Source organism: Epinephelus fuscoguttatus, linkage group LG14, assembly GCF_011397635.1.
Source record: "Epinephelus fuscoguttatus linkage group LG14, E.fuscoguttatus.final_Chr_v1".
NCBI classification, from domain to species: domain Eukaryota; kingdom Metazoa; phylum Chordata; class Actinopteri; order Perciformes; family Serranidae; genus Epinephelus; species Epinephelus fuscoguttatus.
This window is the reverse complement of record NC_064765.1, coordinates 22,108,834-22,125,821: the sequence shown is the minus strand read 5'-3', so window position 1 is coordinate 22,125,821 and position 16,988 is coordinate 22,108,834. Positions and strand designations below refer to the sequence as shown.

Below are 16,988 nucleotides of genomic sequence, written 5' to 3'. Positions count from 1 at the left end.
AGTGAGGCAAGGTTTTCCTGGATGCCTCAGTGATTTGTTGTTTTAGATGGGCTTATGCTGTGCTTGTAGCTGGAGCCTTGAAAGCTTTTGCTTTGACAAGAGCTCCTCCTGCTGGTTAAATGACTCAACACAATTGCATGTAGAGAAAAAAATTCCCACCTCCAGCAGCATGTTGAGGGCAGCAACAGAACTCAATTCATTAAAATCTATCAGGGACGACGCAAGTGTTCGCAGAAAACTGCCATCTGTAGAAAAAATAAAGATAGACATACAAAGAATGAAGGTGACAGTATGTCCAGTAGGAAACTATTTAATTAGACTTATCATCATGGAAAAAATATTCAAATGAATATGTAAAGTAAAGCAGTAAAATATGCATCTATTACAGGTTATAAAGTTAGTGCAACAAGACATGCTAAGTCTCCACAGAAATAGTGCAGACACATGTGAAGGAATTTCAGTAGTCAGTAGTATGAGCAGACCTTTGATGTTACTCTGGAAGAGTTGGGGCAAGATGCCATTAGGGGCCAGCTGGTGAAACATACAGCGGAGGAACTGCTTGGCTACACCTGCTACATTCCCTGGGATCAACATACTGCAAAGCATCACAGGGAGAAAGGCTGTGATGGACAGGCGGTCACACTTCACATCTATTATTAAACTCGACTATAAGCAACAGTGAACGCTGGCGTGACGGCTTTAATGTCTCATACCTCTCAGCTTGTCCAGAAAAATTGGCACTAGATGCCAACCTGAAAGGAGTTAAAGCAGTGGATTAGGACTCAGGGATGAATTATGCATGAGCTCTGAGGGTGAGTTATGAAACTTCATTTAACGGTGGAGTGCTGTGTGGATGCAGATTGCAGGAGCGGCTGTACCTGCCCACAGACTGCATGATGTCGAGAAGCATCGGAGCAGCCAAATCAGGACTGAGGTGGATGAACATGGAGAGAACGACCACTGCAAGGCAGAGAGTCTCTTCGTCGTACTCCTCCAGCACGGCTGCACAGTCACGACACCTGGGGCGTTGCAAAGAAATAAAACAGGCCAGTTTAAGGATCACAGTGACCTGTGTCAAGACAAGTACAGCTGCTGATTGATTCAATCACCTGTCAGACATCGTGGTGGGCTGCTCATCAATGAACTCCTCTGGTGCAGGAACAAACATGCTGACTGTGCTTGGCGCAGAGAGCAGACTGGTCTTTGTGGGACCTGCAAAGGAAGAATATCAGTAATTAAACCAAAGATAGATATAGATATATATGTAAGATATATATATATATATATCTCCTCAGGGGGTCATTATAGGATAAGGACAAGTCTACAGTGACTGACCTGTGTCCCAGGTGCTGATGTTGTGTGGCGCGCTGGATTGGTGTTCCAGCTGTCTCTTCATTAGCTGGCTCATGGTCAGAGCGCCCAGAGAACCTCGCTTCACCTGACGGTACTGAGCTAAAGGTCAGACACAAAAAAAGACCCCTGGGATGAAGTACCTGCTAAAACGGTTTCATCAATAGCAACAGGTATATGTGGTTACATGGAAATACTGCAGGTAAGACGCACATGAAAAGAGATGTGATTTTTATTGTTGCATAAAGACAAAATTAAGTTAAGCATTGTAACAGGACCTTAGAGTGAAACTAATTTGAAAATGAATGTATAAAACTTTTTTTTGGTCAGGAATTTGGTCAGGAATTTTACTGGCTTTATTAGATGTCAAATAGTATTATGTGATTTTCTTGCATATTTCCAGCTCTGACATCAAGACTACAAAAGATAATTTCCTTATTTGCTGTATGCACAGGTTATATATGAGAAACAAATGACCTGTTTTGAAAATGGTCGATTGAAGCTACAGTTGGTAACTTTAATGAAAATAACTTTGTGTCATATTTGCTGGAACTGTCACCAAATTCTGAAATAAGTACATTACAGAGATGATATATGGGAAAAATCACATCCCTCCTCCTCTTTCTTCTGCCTCTAATGGCATTCGCTAGAATCTCCCACAGCTGTCATTCATGTCAATCACTGCTCATGAACTGCAGTCAAACTGTCAAACTAGACAGCACTGATCAAATGTGAATCAAGATTCTGTTTCTGCACTGTCTATTTCTCACCTCAAATGTCTTCAAAAAATATTTTAGCGTACCGTTTAGATGTAAAATAAGAAACTCCTCGGCTCTGGTTGTTTATGTCCAGGTGCAATAAGGCCATTATACGTGCAACAACCCAATAGAGTACAGAGTAATATAATTTTTATTTTTACAGATTATCTGTTTCGTTTAATGCTGTGTAAACATAGTGACAGTTTCAGCAAATATAAAAAATTTATTGATAAAAGTTACCAAACTGTGGCTTTAAGGCCCTTTTTATGATACCAAAACACTCAAATTATTTAAAGTTTATAAGGAGATTAGGACGCAAAATTGGATCCTACTTGATACTGAAGAGCGATGGCTTGTTTCAGGCATAGCAGCTTCGAGTGTGGGGGCCGAGGCAGATTCTCGTGGCTTTTCCAATGTAGACAGAACTTTGTGATCTGCAAGGCAACATGGGTAAATAATGGGCAGGGTAGAATATGTGCTGTTATATGCCAGCAAAGAACTGCATAAGATACATTCAGTCGTGAAAAGCACCACTTTTGCTACCATAAAGTTTATTTAGTGCTAATTTATGATAGTGTCTTATGAGAAGTTTAGTGATTTGTTTCCTGTGCCACCAGTTCAGATTTAGAAAATCAGTTTGCAGTCTGATCTTTGGTCTTGCTCCTCTACTTGTTTTATATTAAGTCACATTATATAGCTCAGCAGCTTCTGATGTGTGCTAAAAATACCTCTTAAGTGTTAGTATGAAAGGAAAGAAAAGTGAACACACACACACACACACACACACACACACACATAGAAACACACCACAGAAATCCACACAGCTGCCGTGGTTGGTTAAATGAAGATTTGAGGCAGCTAACGTGTTTCAGAGTTCACTTAAGTTCTAAAAATTTAAAGGAGCATACCCGTGTGTTGACAATATTCATCTCCTTTCAAACAAATCATGTATCCTTTAGAGCCCTGACACACCAGGCCGACTGTTGGCCATCGGTCAATGTCGGCCGGTTTGTGAGCATCTATCGCCCTAGTTTTTGTGCTATGTGCTGCACCATTGGCACTAGTCTGCCACTGTTGGTAGCTTTTTGAACAATTCAGTGTGTTGAATTGGTGTCTAAGCCCATCAGAGCCTGTTGGAGCCCGTCGGAGCCCATCAGTGAGAGATATCCATCTAAGTGGCAGTTCAGTTCAGTGCAGGACAAGAGAAACGGAAGTGAGGAAAGCAAACAAAGGACTAAAATCAACAGGGCATGAGGTCAACACAAACATGTTACATTAGGTAAGATTATGTTTTTAGCCATTGAGCTCTTCAGCCGAAACGGCTGTAAAACCCTTTTCATTCTAAAGGAGCAAATAAAAGAAAATAGATCAAATTCTGAGTAAAAAAATAATGACAATTTATGTTGTGGGTGAGGTAAAATTTAGTAAATGTTTTTAGGTAGGTGCAAGTTTAAAAAGATAAGTCTTCTTTTAGAGGTTGTAAGTCAGGTGCACATGATTATCAGATCTACAGGAAGACGTGAATGAAGGAACTGAATGCAGCATCACTGTAGGCTTCAGTCCTGAACCGCGGTTCACTCACAATTGATGTGAGAGAGTCAGCAGTACACAGTGATCTGTTAGGAACATAAACTGTGAGGAGGTCAGTGATTAAGCCTGGAGCCAGGCCGTGATGTGATGTGATGTGTAAGTGATTTCACACAAGTTATCACAGTCTGCTAATTGATTTTCATATTGTGCAGAAAGGGAAACCACAGGGTGCCTGACCTGTAACTATGGAAAAAGGATTTCTAAAACACATCAGCTGGTTTGAAAAATGGTTTCAGGGTGGGTGCATTTGTTTTTTTTTTAAATGGAAACACCCATTCAGCTGTTAGCAAAAAGTAGTGACATAGGTTAGAGTGGTGAGGCTGGGTTGTGTGAGGTTCTCATCCATGGTCAGTGTAATATTTGTATCACTTTTCTAACTCCCAGTGAGTACTGAATTGTCCTTTTAAAAGCCACCAGACTCCTTGGACAAAAAAAGTGTAATTTTACCTTGCAGAACACAGGAGTTACTGGTCTTCTGCTGCCTTGATCGATTAGTTTGTTTGTGTTTTTGTGTGACTTTTGGATCCTGACAACGGTGGTGTCCGCAGCAGTACACTGCTTAGCCTCTGTGTCGGTTTGGGGGTGACAGGAATATAGCTAATTTGGAAGAGTGATAACACACAAACCTGAAAGAAGGCTTGGGTTGGTCATAAAGAGGCACAGTAGGTGGGCAAGTTGATTTATAAAAATATGCAAAAACCTACGTCAGGTCATGGGAAAACATCATTTTGATGCTTAAACATATGTACTTTAACCAAAATTTGAATGATCAGATTTTAATACATAAAGTACACTATTGGGAAGCTACATAATGTTATAACAACCTAAATAGATAATAATGGATCCATCCTTTAACTGTGATTCATAGTATAGTAGGTGATTTGTAGTTATCGGGCTAAAACTTCAACAAAAAAACACTGGGATGCTCCTTTAAGTTTAGTTAAAGTTGTTCAACTACACTGTTACAAAGAGTGATTATGCTTTTCAAAGGATTGGATAAGTCTCTTCAAATCTTAGACATTGTCTTAAAAAATCCTTCTGAAACTAATTACACAGCACCAGACCCGCACACTGGTAATGTAGTGATTATCTTTACCCATCCTTCGATCTTACCGGTTTCTGTGGTCTGCTCACCACCCAGCTTGTCGAACATATTGAAAGTGATGTCCAGGTATTCCCTCTGGATGGCGCTGACAGCGATCTTCCTCTGCTTCCGTTGTCTGGGGACAATCTGGATCTTAAACTCTGCCTCATCATTCTCGTCCGCATTGTCAGGTTTTTGGTCGCTGTCCGCTTCATCGCCCATGTCGTCATCATCTTCATCATCCCCATCCTCTTCTTCATCATTGCTGTCAATATTGCTTTTTTCTGGTGATGACAGAGGCTCTGCTTTGTCCTCTGGGATGTCTAAGAAGATGGTCCTACCAGAGGGACTTGTCCCCGGTCCCATCCCGGCCTTTACCTCCTCACACATGTCATCTAGCGAGGTGTCAGGGACATGTGGGGTCTTCCTCAGCAGGTCTCTCTTCTGCTTCAGGGTCATGGGGCTTTCATGGCAGACGCTTTCTGGTCGGTCAGGAAGATACAGGGAGGCGCTGGGAGTCACGCCGCTTGGTTTTGTCACCACAAGCTCTGAGCCTCCCTCTCTCACCATCAGGTCTGGGGACTTCTTGTCACTGGAGCAGTCCTCTACACTCACCTGAACCACAGGAGACAGTCGCAAAGTCTTGCTGCTAGCAGGGGAAGTCGAGAGCTTTGGACTCCCATTGAACTTGGAGGCTATGATGGTGTTAAGGTCAAACTCCTCATCACTTTCTACAATCCTCAGAGGAGGCAGTGGTTCAAACACCAAGGAGTCACTGTCGGACATGGAGAGCAGAGAGTGTTTTTCTGGGATGGAGGTGCAGTCAGAGGAGAGGTCAATGAGGTCTTGGTCCTCCTTCCCCTGACCTGATCCTGACAGTGAGCCCAGGTCCAACTTGTCCTCAAAGGTCTCCATGCAGCTGAGGCGGACCTCTGGGATGACAGGCTTGGAGCCTCGCCGATCCACAGCATCATTGCCCTCTGCCCGAACCGAAGAGCCGTCGGATGAACCTTTACCGTGATGCCTGCCGTGGGATGTGGCTGAGGATGGGGGCAGGACCACAGGGTGCGTCTGCATGTCACAGCGATCAATGCAGGATTTACGACGGTGCTCGTCCAGATTGAAGAGGATGGAGTCAGTGTTGGAGATGTCCAGAGACTTCTGCTTGTGCATGGCCTGCAGCCGCTTCTTCCTGGTGCTCTCCTCCCTCACACAGTGTAGAATGCTGTCCTGAAGGGCGCTGGCTTCACGGTACTCCGACAGCTCAATTTCACCTGACACACAGAAGTAAAAGTGAGAGTGAAAGCGAGGCCTTCCTGTAATCTCTCAAGAATATGCTCTGCTGTTATACTGTGTTTGACTCTGAAAGCCTCTGCTTCTTACCTTTCTTGGCATTCAGCTCCACCGGCTGGTACTTCACAGACTTGCTGCCACCAATCCTCTTCAGGCGGGCAAAGAAGGTCTGTGACTCCTTGTTAGCAGCACCAGTCGGCGTGTCATGGACGTCTGACTCATCGAATACACTGTCCTCTTCTAAGATGGAGAAAAAAGTAGCATCAGTTCTGCATTTAGAGGCAAACCAATACCCACTGGAAGAGACATTTACTTGAAAGACTGTCATATTCATCCTATCTTGCCGTTATAATTTACACTGTATAGTAACACCTTTTCTTCCAAAATGTTGTCCTAATATGCAGCCATAAATAGTGTCCTTTAAAAAACTGTTCAGCAAACTGGGGATTTTGAGATTAGTGATGTGCAAAAATTAACAAATGAATCTTTTTGGTGTCCAGTATGTACCGAGTCAACCTGTCGAACATCCAAGTGCTCATGAAACCGTTACATGTCAAAACTTAATGCAGCAAGGGCAGACAAACAGACTCAAGGTAAGACCTTTGCCAGCCAAAGCCAAGAATGCATTGACATACTCCTCGGATGTTGGTTCTTCTGACTTGGCAGAGTACTTGAGCTTTAAAGGGGAACTACGCCCATTTTCAAAATTCATTAAGGTTATCCTTATGGTCTAAGACAGCTCAAAAATATGAGTAAACATTTTTACTCCAAAATCTAGAATGCTAAATTCAAATTTGTGATGACATTAAGTATAAAGTCTGGAGGTTCTACATCGACAATAAATTGGGAAAATTGTTATAGATGGGACTAAGAGCACCCAGAGGAATGTTCTGAGTATACTGGTACATTTTCTGTTTCAGAACTAAGAACACTACAACAGAATAAAACTCATTTTGATAAAGAAAACAGACACTTTATGGAGCAGCTCCAGATTTTCTACCCTATGACATAACAAGTTTGAGACTCACTTCTCTGGTTTCTGGCTTTGAGAGAGAGTAGCTCATGTTCACATACATTGATTGAACGCTCCAAGGCCATGAAAATAACATCTTGGAAATTTTAATATAGGTGGTGTTCCCCTTTACGTTGTAATGTGGAAACAAAATGGACGCTACAACGACGATGTGTTGTATTTTATTGCTTTGAGTGTTATCTGATTATTCCCACACCACATCAATGCAGCACGAGGCTGCGTTAGTCAGTGGCATTTCTGTAACAGCTTTAAGCTTACATACCCCACCTACATACAAGTGGGATGCTGAATCAGTGCATTTAAATAAATATTGAAAATGACAAAAATTACCATTTATCTTTAACATAATAACTGGGAATGCATTCAGGAAAAATTTTGTGGGGCAGGCAGCACTGGCTGTAAAATGTACAATATCAGTGTCATGGAAAAACTGACACCATATTTTGCAAGAAATATTAAGGACCGAAAGGTTCAATATATCTACATGTATCAACTCGAAGGAACATACACTGTGAAAAGAGGTGGTGGTCCGCCCATCACTATTTGAGATAAACAACATAATTATTCTTTCTTTACCTTTTTCTTTCTCGCTGTAGCGGCTCATGTTGGAGTTGTCGCTGTAGAGTGGTCCTGCTGTAGCATGGGGACGACAGCTGTGATACTGGGCGTTCAGTGTGTTGATGGTGATGTGGATCAGATGGAGAACCACTTTACTCCCGTCCATGTCTCTGTAAGGGTACTGTGGTGCACAGAAGAATAAATTACGCTATGTTATCGTCTTTGTAATTCATTCTGTATATCATACATTTGAAAGAAAATATGTAACAGCATGATTCAGGGTTCACTAAGAGGTGAAAAAACATTTTTCTGGGAGGCGGGATTAATGATCCATGCCATGAAATCCCACTAACACAGAGTGAAACAAAGAGTACCTTGTAGAGGATAACTAGCAGGGCTTTGAGCCACATCTGTCTGATGTGTGGCCTCAAGGCCCAGAGAGAGCATCGAGGTGGCTGCTGGAAATAGTGTCTTAGCTGGGGACACGTGCAGTACTTCAAGACCTGAACCACCAGGGGGAGCAGCTGCTTCCCCAAACCAATATTGTAGTCCATCACCTGAAGGAAACAACAGGTAAAATCATCAGCATTCATGTTCTACTGTTATATTATTCACCTTAGCTGCTAAATATACCAGTTATACCAGAATACCAGAAAAGTTGACAGCAGATTATATGTCAGTTACTTGTGCAATGCCAGCGATAAAGCCATTGAAGCAGGTAGAGGTGCGCATCTTCTGAGGTGCAATCATGAAGCAGCCCTCCTGTTGGTCATAGCCCAGCAGCACATACAGGTGACGCTTCACTGTGTTAAAAGCCTTGGCACTGCCAATGTCTGCCTCGGCACTGCTCTGGTCTTTGGCCATGAATTTCATGAGCACCATGATGAGCTGGTGAACCGTCTGGTGATCTATGCCGGCATCCTCTGGAAGCAGGTCTCTGATGATTGCATCGTCCTCTGGAGATGGTGTCTGGCCTACAAGAGGGGCTGAAGCGTCAGGATTAAAGTGCGGGAGGAAACGTGCTGCAGGCAGAGGAAGAAGATGGAGAGAGGGAGGGGTGCAGGACCGGGGGGAGTAACAGCACAAAGGTGTAGGGAGTCAACTCATCCTGTCCACTGCTTGTCAAGACAGGCAGAGACATCATCATGCAATACACATACATCAGTGCAGCATGTTCATGGAATATGTAAATGGGGTAAACACAAAAAAAATGACCAGCTAGCCGTTAGCAAGAGTGTTGCTTTTCACTCCTTTTAGTGTTAGGTGAAAAAACAATGAATGTCACAATAGAGCAAACATTGCTTTTTCACATTGTCTGTCAAAATTATTTTATTTATACTTTATTTATACTCATACTGCGATTTCCTCAAATATGATGTGGTTATGAAGAATAATGTTTCAGATTCCGGTTGTTATTTACCTGGCAGGACTTTCTCTATCATATCTCCCAGTGTCGGGGCAGAGTGCTCTTGCCTCGTAAGCCTTAGAGCTAAAAACCACACATGAAGAACACAATTTAGGAGAATGTACAGGGGAGGTGGTATAGGACACATGTCTGAGCTTCATCTTCACCCAACATGTGCACACAGAGACACACAGAAACACACAAAACACACTACATGCCCTCAAACCTGTATCAAATCCAAGTGCTATCAAGAATTAGAATATCAAATCACATGTTTGAAGCCAACACAAGAAGCATCTCCCAGACACTCATACAGCCTGCTGTGTAGAGCTAAGGATAAAATGAATGGCATGGTTGGGAGTTCCTCCTTTATTAAACAAAGCAGTATTTAGACATTTAAGTGAGATGAACGTTGGGAACAAACGAGTGAGGAGAGAAACATTAGGAAAATGGGTCAGCTGTGGTCAAATAGTATTTGCAAATAAAAAAGGAATAGAAAATGAGCTGTGATCACCACATGAGGGCAATGCAGACAGTGTGAGGTGCTTCTCCGTAATATGCATTGTATTTGTAATGTCAAGTCCAACAAAGCACCTATGAGGCACTCAGGAGCTATTTGCAAACACTGTGTGACCACAGACCGAATGAAAGTGACACAGTTTCAGACTCAAACTGATAGACAGACACATCTGTGCTACTCACGAAGTCGGTTGCTCAGTGACTCAGGGAGCGAAAATGCCCGTTTAGACTCTGACGGGCCTCCCTTCACACTGTCACGGAGCGAGCGCACACTCTTCTGCCGATTCCTGGCGAAGCGGGCCCTTCGAATCTTCCACATTGCCGCATCACTGAGGTTGGCTACATTGGTTCGCACGGCTGTGATGGCTGTCAAAAGAAAGATTATAATTTGGAGCACTGCACCATAATGTTTTTGTTACAATAAATATTCTGCCAAGAAACATGACGAGTGGGTAGAGTAGCTGTTAAAACTCTGAATGGGGACACAGCAGCTACATACTGGTAGGGAAAGGGAACTCCTTGTTGCAGTCCAGGTGTAACTGAGCCTCCAGAGATAATGTTTCAAAGCGGTTGACAAAGAACTCCCAGCTCAGCGCAGGAATGTCTTTCTTCAGGAAGTGCAGCAGCAGGAGCTTGCTGAGGATGATGGGTCGATCCCTCACAACAGTGTCGAACTGGAAGTCCAGGCACAAGCATAACCCCTGGACAATAAACAACGCACATGTGTAAATACACAGCAGGACTTATATATAATATAAGCAGCTACTATACATGAACAAGGTGCCTAACAAGGTCACCTGCAGGGCCGGTCTCTTGATGGTGTCCAGCAGCAGTCTGGCCCGGGTGGCCACAGCTGGGTTGACGTCCTCCACAGAGGCCAGGAAGCAGCAGAAAGCGTGGGCCAGGGAATACTTCAACAAGTGGTTTTTCGTCACAGCACCGATGTCCAGGAACCGACACAGCACTGCGACCTTCTCCACTGTGCGTTAGTAAGAGAATACAGAGTGAATGGGAGCAGCACAGACAGATTACACAGTAAGAAGAGACAACTGAGCTGCCATGCGTCCGGCCATAATTAGATAGAACAGAACCAGCTACAAGGTCATTGATGAAGATAAATTAATGTATTACCGAGCTACTGTTTTATTTCTGCCATCATATTTGTCTTCACATAATGCATGGGTGTATCAACACTGATGTTGTTTGTTAAAAAATGGAGAAATTATGTAATAAATGATATAAATTAAATGAAATCTTCTTAAAATCAGTTTAAACTTAATTGATTGCGCCTTGAGATTTTTAAAAATTTAAAACATGGTTGTTTTATGTATAAGGTTTTGTGTGAGCTTGCCGCACTTTTGAATAAATTCATTAAACAGAGGTCTGATAGAGGCATCAGTGCCAGGGCCGACACTAGAGAGAACTGTGAGGTGCCACATAGGCGCACCACATTTGGACAGGCTGTGCTGTCAGTAAAGCTGGGCGTACACTGTATGATTTGAGCTTGTTTCTGACCCCATATTTGAGCTGCATGACTCATTTTAGAGTTTCAGCTTTGCTTCCTGTGCATTGTTCAGGGGGGAGTGAGGCTTTCAAACAAATCTTTATTGACAGCTGTCAATAGCCATAACAGTCCACAGGAGCTGACGTACCAGTTTATTTTATATTTTACACATATAGTTTGAGAACTCAGGATGTGGCTTGATGATTGGACTGCACAGTGTGAACACATACATCGTGAGCTTTGGCATTACTTTGATTTACTCATACAGTGGGAGTTCATTGTATGCCTATTGTTACAGCTGTATGTGTTCTGTGTTGTTGTCCCTTTTCCCTTCATTGTAGATCTGCCCAGGTGTGCGGCATTAGTTAACGAGGTGCATTGCACCTGGCATGGAGGAGGTGCTTAAGAGCTGTGGTGCCAGTAGCAAAGGACAGAGGCCTGGTGGGGACTGCTGGTCCTGCTGCCTCTCAGCATGGGATTTTTGTTGTCTTGTTTGATAGCTATCTGTTAATAAATCCCATGGATTTGAGTTTTTTAAAGATGTCTTATGGTTACTTTGGGTTAGCGATGGAGGTTTGTTTGCCTCGTAGGGCCACCCAAGGGTGGGGTGTAACAAAAGAAAAGGGAAGTAAATATTGGAATGGCCTAAAACCTAGAATAAGGGAGTGTCCCATATATTCCACTTTTAAGACCCACCACAAACTTTTAACTTGACATGTTCAGTGTATTTTGTCTTTTTCTACTGAGTAAGATGTAATTGTATCTGTATATTGTACTTGTAATGTTTCCATTTTTGTTGTCTAAGGACTACAGATGTAAATAAGCACTTTTTGCTAACTCCTGCATGTTTACAACTTGTATTTTATGCTGATGTTCATTGACACATTCTGTCCTTATTAAACTAAAAAATAAAACATTATAATATAAAGTGACACAGTATCTGTTCTATGTATCTTTTATACACAAAATGTATAAAGAGAGGTGAACAAAAAAAATCTCAATAGTCATAAGCTCTCTCTGTGTAAAAACACTGTTTCTGTTATATAATGCTTATAAGTTATTGTGTTTGCACAACATTCACATTCACACAGTTACACAGCCCCACATCGCCTGTGTTTGGAATGAAATAAAAATACAAACAGTCCTTTGAAAAACGATTTCTCCCTATAATTGCTGGCAGTATTTGCCATTAGTCAGATTAAAATCTAAAGATAGAAGCTTTCTTCTGAAATCCATCAACTTTCAACCACTGTGTGCTGGTGGATAGTACCCAGTGTTGACCACTAGGTGTCAGTGTGTGGATTAAGAGACATCCCAGAGTAGCACCACATTGCCTGTTGGTTATGTTTAAGGGTTTATATACCTGTATGATTTATACCCACAGTTATATCTCAATGAACGATACCATTAAGAGGGTGCAATAACATCACTAAAGCTTGCTGTCTTTATACACTAAATCAGCATCTGAAACTGCCTTTATAGTGCATTTTATGAGGTGGAAAGACTGGGTGACTAAATTTATTTCATGCATTTCTAGGGCATTTATATGCACAATAAGCTAATAACTGTACACTTTTTGTTTGAGGCTACTGTCAACTCAATTGTTCCCATGTTTCCCTGTATTCATACACTATGTCAGAGGACATGTCCTCTGCCTCTGTCTCAAGGTCGTACAGCTCCTCTCTGCCAATCACAAGGCGAGAAACCCCTTATTAATCCCACAATTCCTCTTTGCCGCCTGTTTGAGCCACACGGTAACCATGACAACAGAAGGATGAGATGTGGGCAGGCAGTGGTTTAGATAGCACATTATATAAGCAGACTGGGGGGCTTCTTCTAACGGTTCATTCATACACAACAGACATTGTAATTAATATGTACGGTTTAGTCACATCATGATGAGGTGTTAAGACTTGCATATGAGGTTGTCCACTGTATATAATCTTTTTCAGACACACAATTTATGTAATTTTACACCATAGGCCTGTCTCTCACCTGCTTCAAATCGTATTTTCCAGTCTTTGCTGTTGAAGTTTGTGTTGATGAGGTTCCAGAAGATGTCCGCCCCATGTGACAGAGAGAGGGCGTGGAGAAGCTGAGGCACAGCCAGAGAGGCCAGCTGGCAAAACTCTGACTTCAGCATGGACCACAGACTGAAACACAAACACCAAATTAGACTCATACACTCACAATAATTGCTGTCAAGGAGTTGGTCGTATATTCAACAGCCATTGTGATTAAAATGAACTGTCAGCACACACCTTGGGATGAGCATCTTTTCTTGGACATAGGCCAGAAACTGGGGATGATCCTTGCGGGCGAGGTACAAACACTCTCCATGGAGACACAGGATCTTCAGACAGTTCAGCATGTTGAACAAGATGTCAGGCTCCTCGAACTTGGACATTTCCTGAATACAGAAGAGAGGTTTGACTCAACACTCAAATAAATCACATTCCTAAATGCTTCCAGTCTTTTAGTACCTCAGTTTTAACACACAAGTACCTGCAGTATGGTGTATATGAGCTTCAAAGACACAGGGAGCTGCTGGTAGGAGAACTTCTTATCAGAGTTATTCTTCATGGCTGGAAGGAAGAGTGTAGTGTTAGAAACAACTTTCAAGTTACTCTGCAACATAATGATGTGGTTGAATAATGAACATGAAACACATCGATGCAAACATGAGCCCTAAACTGATACCACTCTCATGTCTGCATAGCAGGGTTGCCAACTATCCTGTAAAATAAGGATATCATACCATAATTGAAAAAAAAAGATGTGTTCAGTATTGAACTAATACAGTAAGTGCTATATTCCATATTTTGAGTATCATTTCAGTGCAAATCTATGTGAGAGAAATACTACAGGTTAGAGTATTAAGACAGGGCGATTTGTTTGAGAAAAAAGGAAACCCTCCTGCTCTGTCCCATTAGCTTGTCTATCATGTTATGCGCAACTACTCAAGCACAGAATGTGCTTCTCATTGGTCATGACTCATTCTCAAGAGACAAGTTGCTGTGATACGCCTGGCAGTAGCGTGAGACTTAGAAAAACCGCAATCTCTGAGTATAGTCCACTGGCAATTAACAGATAAGAGATTATGGAAAAACAGAAGGGAATGGGAAAATGATGACCAATGGCTGGGATGCGTTCTGTGCAGACCATTCCTCATTGCCATCCCAGGGAGTTGGCAACACTAATGTAGAGTAAATGTGGTGTTGGAGCTGGTAGCCAGTTTGTGTAGCTTAGCATAAAGACTGAAACAGCTATTTCTTGACCAGGAGCAGTAAGTTTTCATTGGTTGCTAATGCTAGGAAGTCACCTCACCTGGCCACGAATTAGTCAGGTATATAAAACACAGTGAATGATCTTTACTTCAGTTTCTGTATGAATTAAACAAACAAGATATGAGGTGTTAAATAGTGAGTGATAGAGGTGGTGGCAGGCTTATTTCCTTCTAGTGACTAAAAGTAGCTTTGTATCTAAGGTAAAAACATGAGAGTGGTATCAATCTTCTTATCTAACTTTCGGCATGAGAGCAAATAAACGTATTTCCCAAAATGTCAAACTATTCCTTTAAAGATAAAGCTACAGCTTGGTTTAACAAATAGGTTAGAGTATTTCCTAAAAGGGTGAGGTATTCTTCTAAGGATTATTGGGTTTATTCTGGCTGTTAACAGTTCGTGATATTATATTTTGTTACGGCTGACACATTAAAGGATTTCTAACATTGTGCACTGAACTGATACACACATGGGTTATCAGGAGAATGGTTACTGGGGTTGTCAGTGTTTGCGACACTTGGGTTGTCTCCTTCCTCGTTTCCATTCTCGGTACCCACTGAGAAATCCGCCTGACCCAAGAGCAGGGTTTCCTCCAAACTATCTGTAGGTTCCTGTAGAGGAAATCAAGCACAGTCAAAATGTCTCAGTCATTAGTAATTCAGTAGTTTTAAACTACCCTTTGGTAAGTTGACAAAAACAAAGAGGGACAGAGACTGAACTTATTTATGAACATGTATAAATTAAATAATGTTATAAAGTATAACATGTATTAGATGCAAAACAATTCATGCTGTGTCTCACCACAAGGCGAATCTCTTCGCGGGGGGTAAGCCTCTCCAGGAGCTCACAGCCCAGCTGGTAGCACAGGATACTAGATTGGCACAAGCTGCACTCCAGGGCCTTCTCATCCTTCTGGCAGGTGTGTGAGCCGCCCCAAGGGGCCTGGAAGACGTTGTTGATGATGCCTACGATATCCTTCCCCAGGCTGCTGTCTAGACCCAGCATCACACCGTCATCCTGGAGCTCCATCTGGGACAGCGGGGGATTTGACCGTAAAAACAGGAGAGTAAAAAGTGGGGCACAACACACATATCTCAAGATTTCACCTGTGGGCATTGTTGTCATTATCTGACAACTGTGCATGTACAAATACACTTCAGTGTATATCCTTGGAATGTATTTGTTAATACAATGAGACAGCGTTGTATTGAAGGGACGGTTTATGTCACAATAAAAAACACATATTATCTTATCTCTTAATTGTAGTGTCATTTATCGGTCTAGATTGTTTTGGTTTGAGTTGAAGAGTGTGCGAGATATCGACCATAGAGATGTCTGCCTTCTCTTCAATATAACGGAACTAGATGACACTCGGCTTGTGTCTTAAAAACTTAAAAGCAATGTCTCTTTCCAGAAATCATGACCTAGTTTCTCAAAATAATACACAGACCCTTGTTGTGAGTCATTTTATGGAGGAACTATTTTCTTTACTACCAAACTACGCCCACCAATTGTGCATCTATTGCTAGCTTGGGCAAGGAGGACGCCATTAATGTTTACATCTCACACTGTCATGAGCAGTCCTTCTACATGGTGATACAGTTGGAGGGTGTAGTTTGGTAGACAGAAAAAAAGTTCCTACATTAAACAGCTCACAACAAGGTCTGTGGATTATCTTGAGTAACTGGGTCATGATTTCTGGAGGGAGACATTGCTGCTGAGTTTTTCAAATGAAGTGTTTTTGTACTTTGAGCACCACAAGCCAAGTGTCATCTAGTTCCATTATATTTGAAAGACAGCAGACATCTCTACAGCTGATATCTCCAACACTCTGCAACTTAACAACAAAACCATCTAGACTTATAGGTGACACAACAGGTAAGAAGAGAGCATTTATTTTTGGGGTTAATTGTCCCTTTCAGATGTTCTGTTACTGCCATACAAACACCCAGAAACAAAAAAAAAACACCTTAAATATCATCACCATTGAGCCTTAGATATAAAACCGTAGCCCTTTTAGGAATATGATTATCATTTTAGCAAGTTCTCATCAGGAAGGTGTGGTCACCTGCTTTAGGATGAGGTCAAACATGAGGATGAAGCAGCCGAGGTTCATGTCATCATCGTCACAGTCCAGATCCAGAGCGCAGTGACCAGCGGCGTGACCCAGGTTCTTAAATGGGCTGCAGCGCAGGGGGCTGCGGAATGGGCTCCTGAAGGGGCTGGGGAACGGACTGAGGGTGTTGTGCTGCCCACGGCGTCCTGGATCTGACACCACGCTCACCTATGAGCAAAGAGCACACACTGTAACCATATAATGTAAAATATATGTATTTCAATTCAAAAGCTCAGACACAGCAGGGATCCGATGTCCACTTATTTATTACATCCAATAGTCACATAGGTGTGATAAATAAGTTGCTGCAGCTACCCTCTTTGGCTTAGATGTGCGTACATACTCCTACTTTCCCTTCAAACTCAAACTATTGATGCCTCTGACAGTCTTTTAATCTCAAACGTTCCCCTGTTACTGTCAGTTCTAACAACACATGAGTGCAGAGTTGCTCGGCTATAAATTTCAATGATAAATCCACATCACAGTCAAGTTCA

At 42.2% G+C, this 16,988-nt stretch overlaps 1 protein-coding gene across 2 annotated transcripts in view; it reads right to left on the bottom strand.

Annotated features, from left to right (window-relative positions):
- Window positions 1-16,988, bottom strand: part of LOC125901287 (protein unc-79 homolog) — a 43,201-nt gene that overhangs the window by 6,159 nt on the left and 20,054 nt on the right. The window contains exons 18-39 of one of the 2 annotated variants that reach the window (XM_049596926.1): window positions 16,447-16,662; window positions 15,180-15,407; window positions 14,848-14,989; window positions 13,600-13,679; window positions 13,356-13,504; window positions 13,090-13,247; window positions 10,388-10,569; window positions 10,090-10,291; window positions 9,774-9,956; window positions 9,087-9,155; window positions 8,351-8,688; window positions 8,041-8,223; window positions 7,685-7,847; window positions 6,166-6,315; window positions 4,812-6,056; window positions 2,441-2,542; window positions 1,336-1,452; window positions 1,110-1,212; window positions 879-1,019; window positions 714-752; window positions 483-595; window positions 160-245 (exon numbers count right to left, since the gene is read on the bottom strand). In XM_049596926.1, the coding sequence (XP_049452883.1) occupies window positions 160-245; window positions 483-595; window positions 714-752; window positions 879-1,019; window positions 1,110-1,212; window positions 1,336-1,452; window positions 2,441-2,542; window positions 4,812-6,056; window positions 6,166-6,315; window positions 7,685-7,847; window positions 8,041-8,223; window positions 8,351-8,688; window positions 9,087-9,155; window positions 9,774-9,956; window positions 10,090-10,291; window positions 10,388-10,569; window positions 13,090-13,247; window positions 13,356-13,504; window positions 13,600-13,679; window positions 14,848-14,989; window positions 15,180-15,407; window positions 16,447-16,662 (4,389 nt within the window). The remainder of the gene's footprint in view (window positions 1-159; window positions 246-482; window positions 596-713; window positions 753-878; window positions 1,020-1,109; window positions 1,213-1,335; window positions 1,453-2,440; window positions 2,543-4,811; window positions 6,057-6,165; window positions 6,316-7,684; window positions 7,848-8,040; window positions 8,224-8,350; window positions 8,689-9,086; window positions 9,156-9,773; window positions 9,957-10,089; window positions 10,292-10,387; window positions 10,570-13,089; window positions 13,248-13,355; window positions 13,505-13,599; window positions 13,680-14,847; window positions 14,990-15,179; window positions 15,408-16,446; window positions 16,663-16,988) is intronic. The other variant, XM_049596927.1, reaches the window with a different exon arrangement.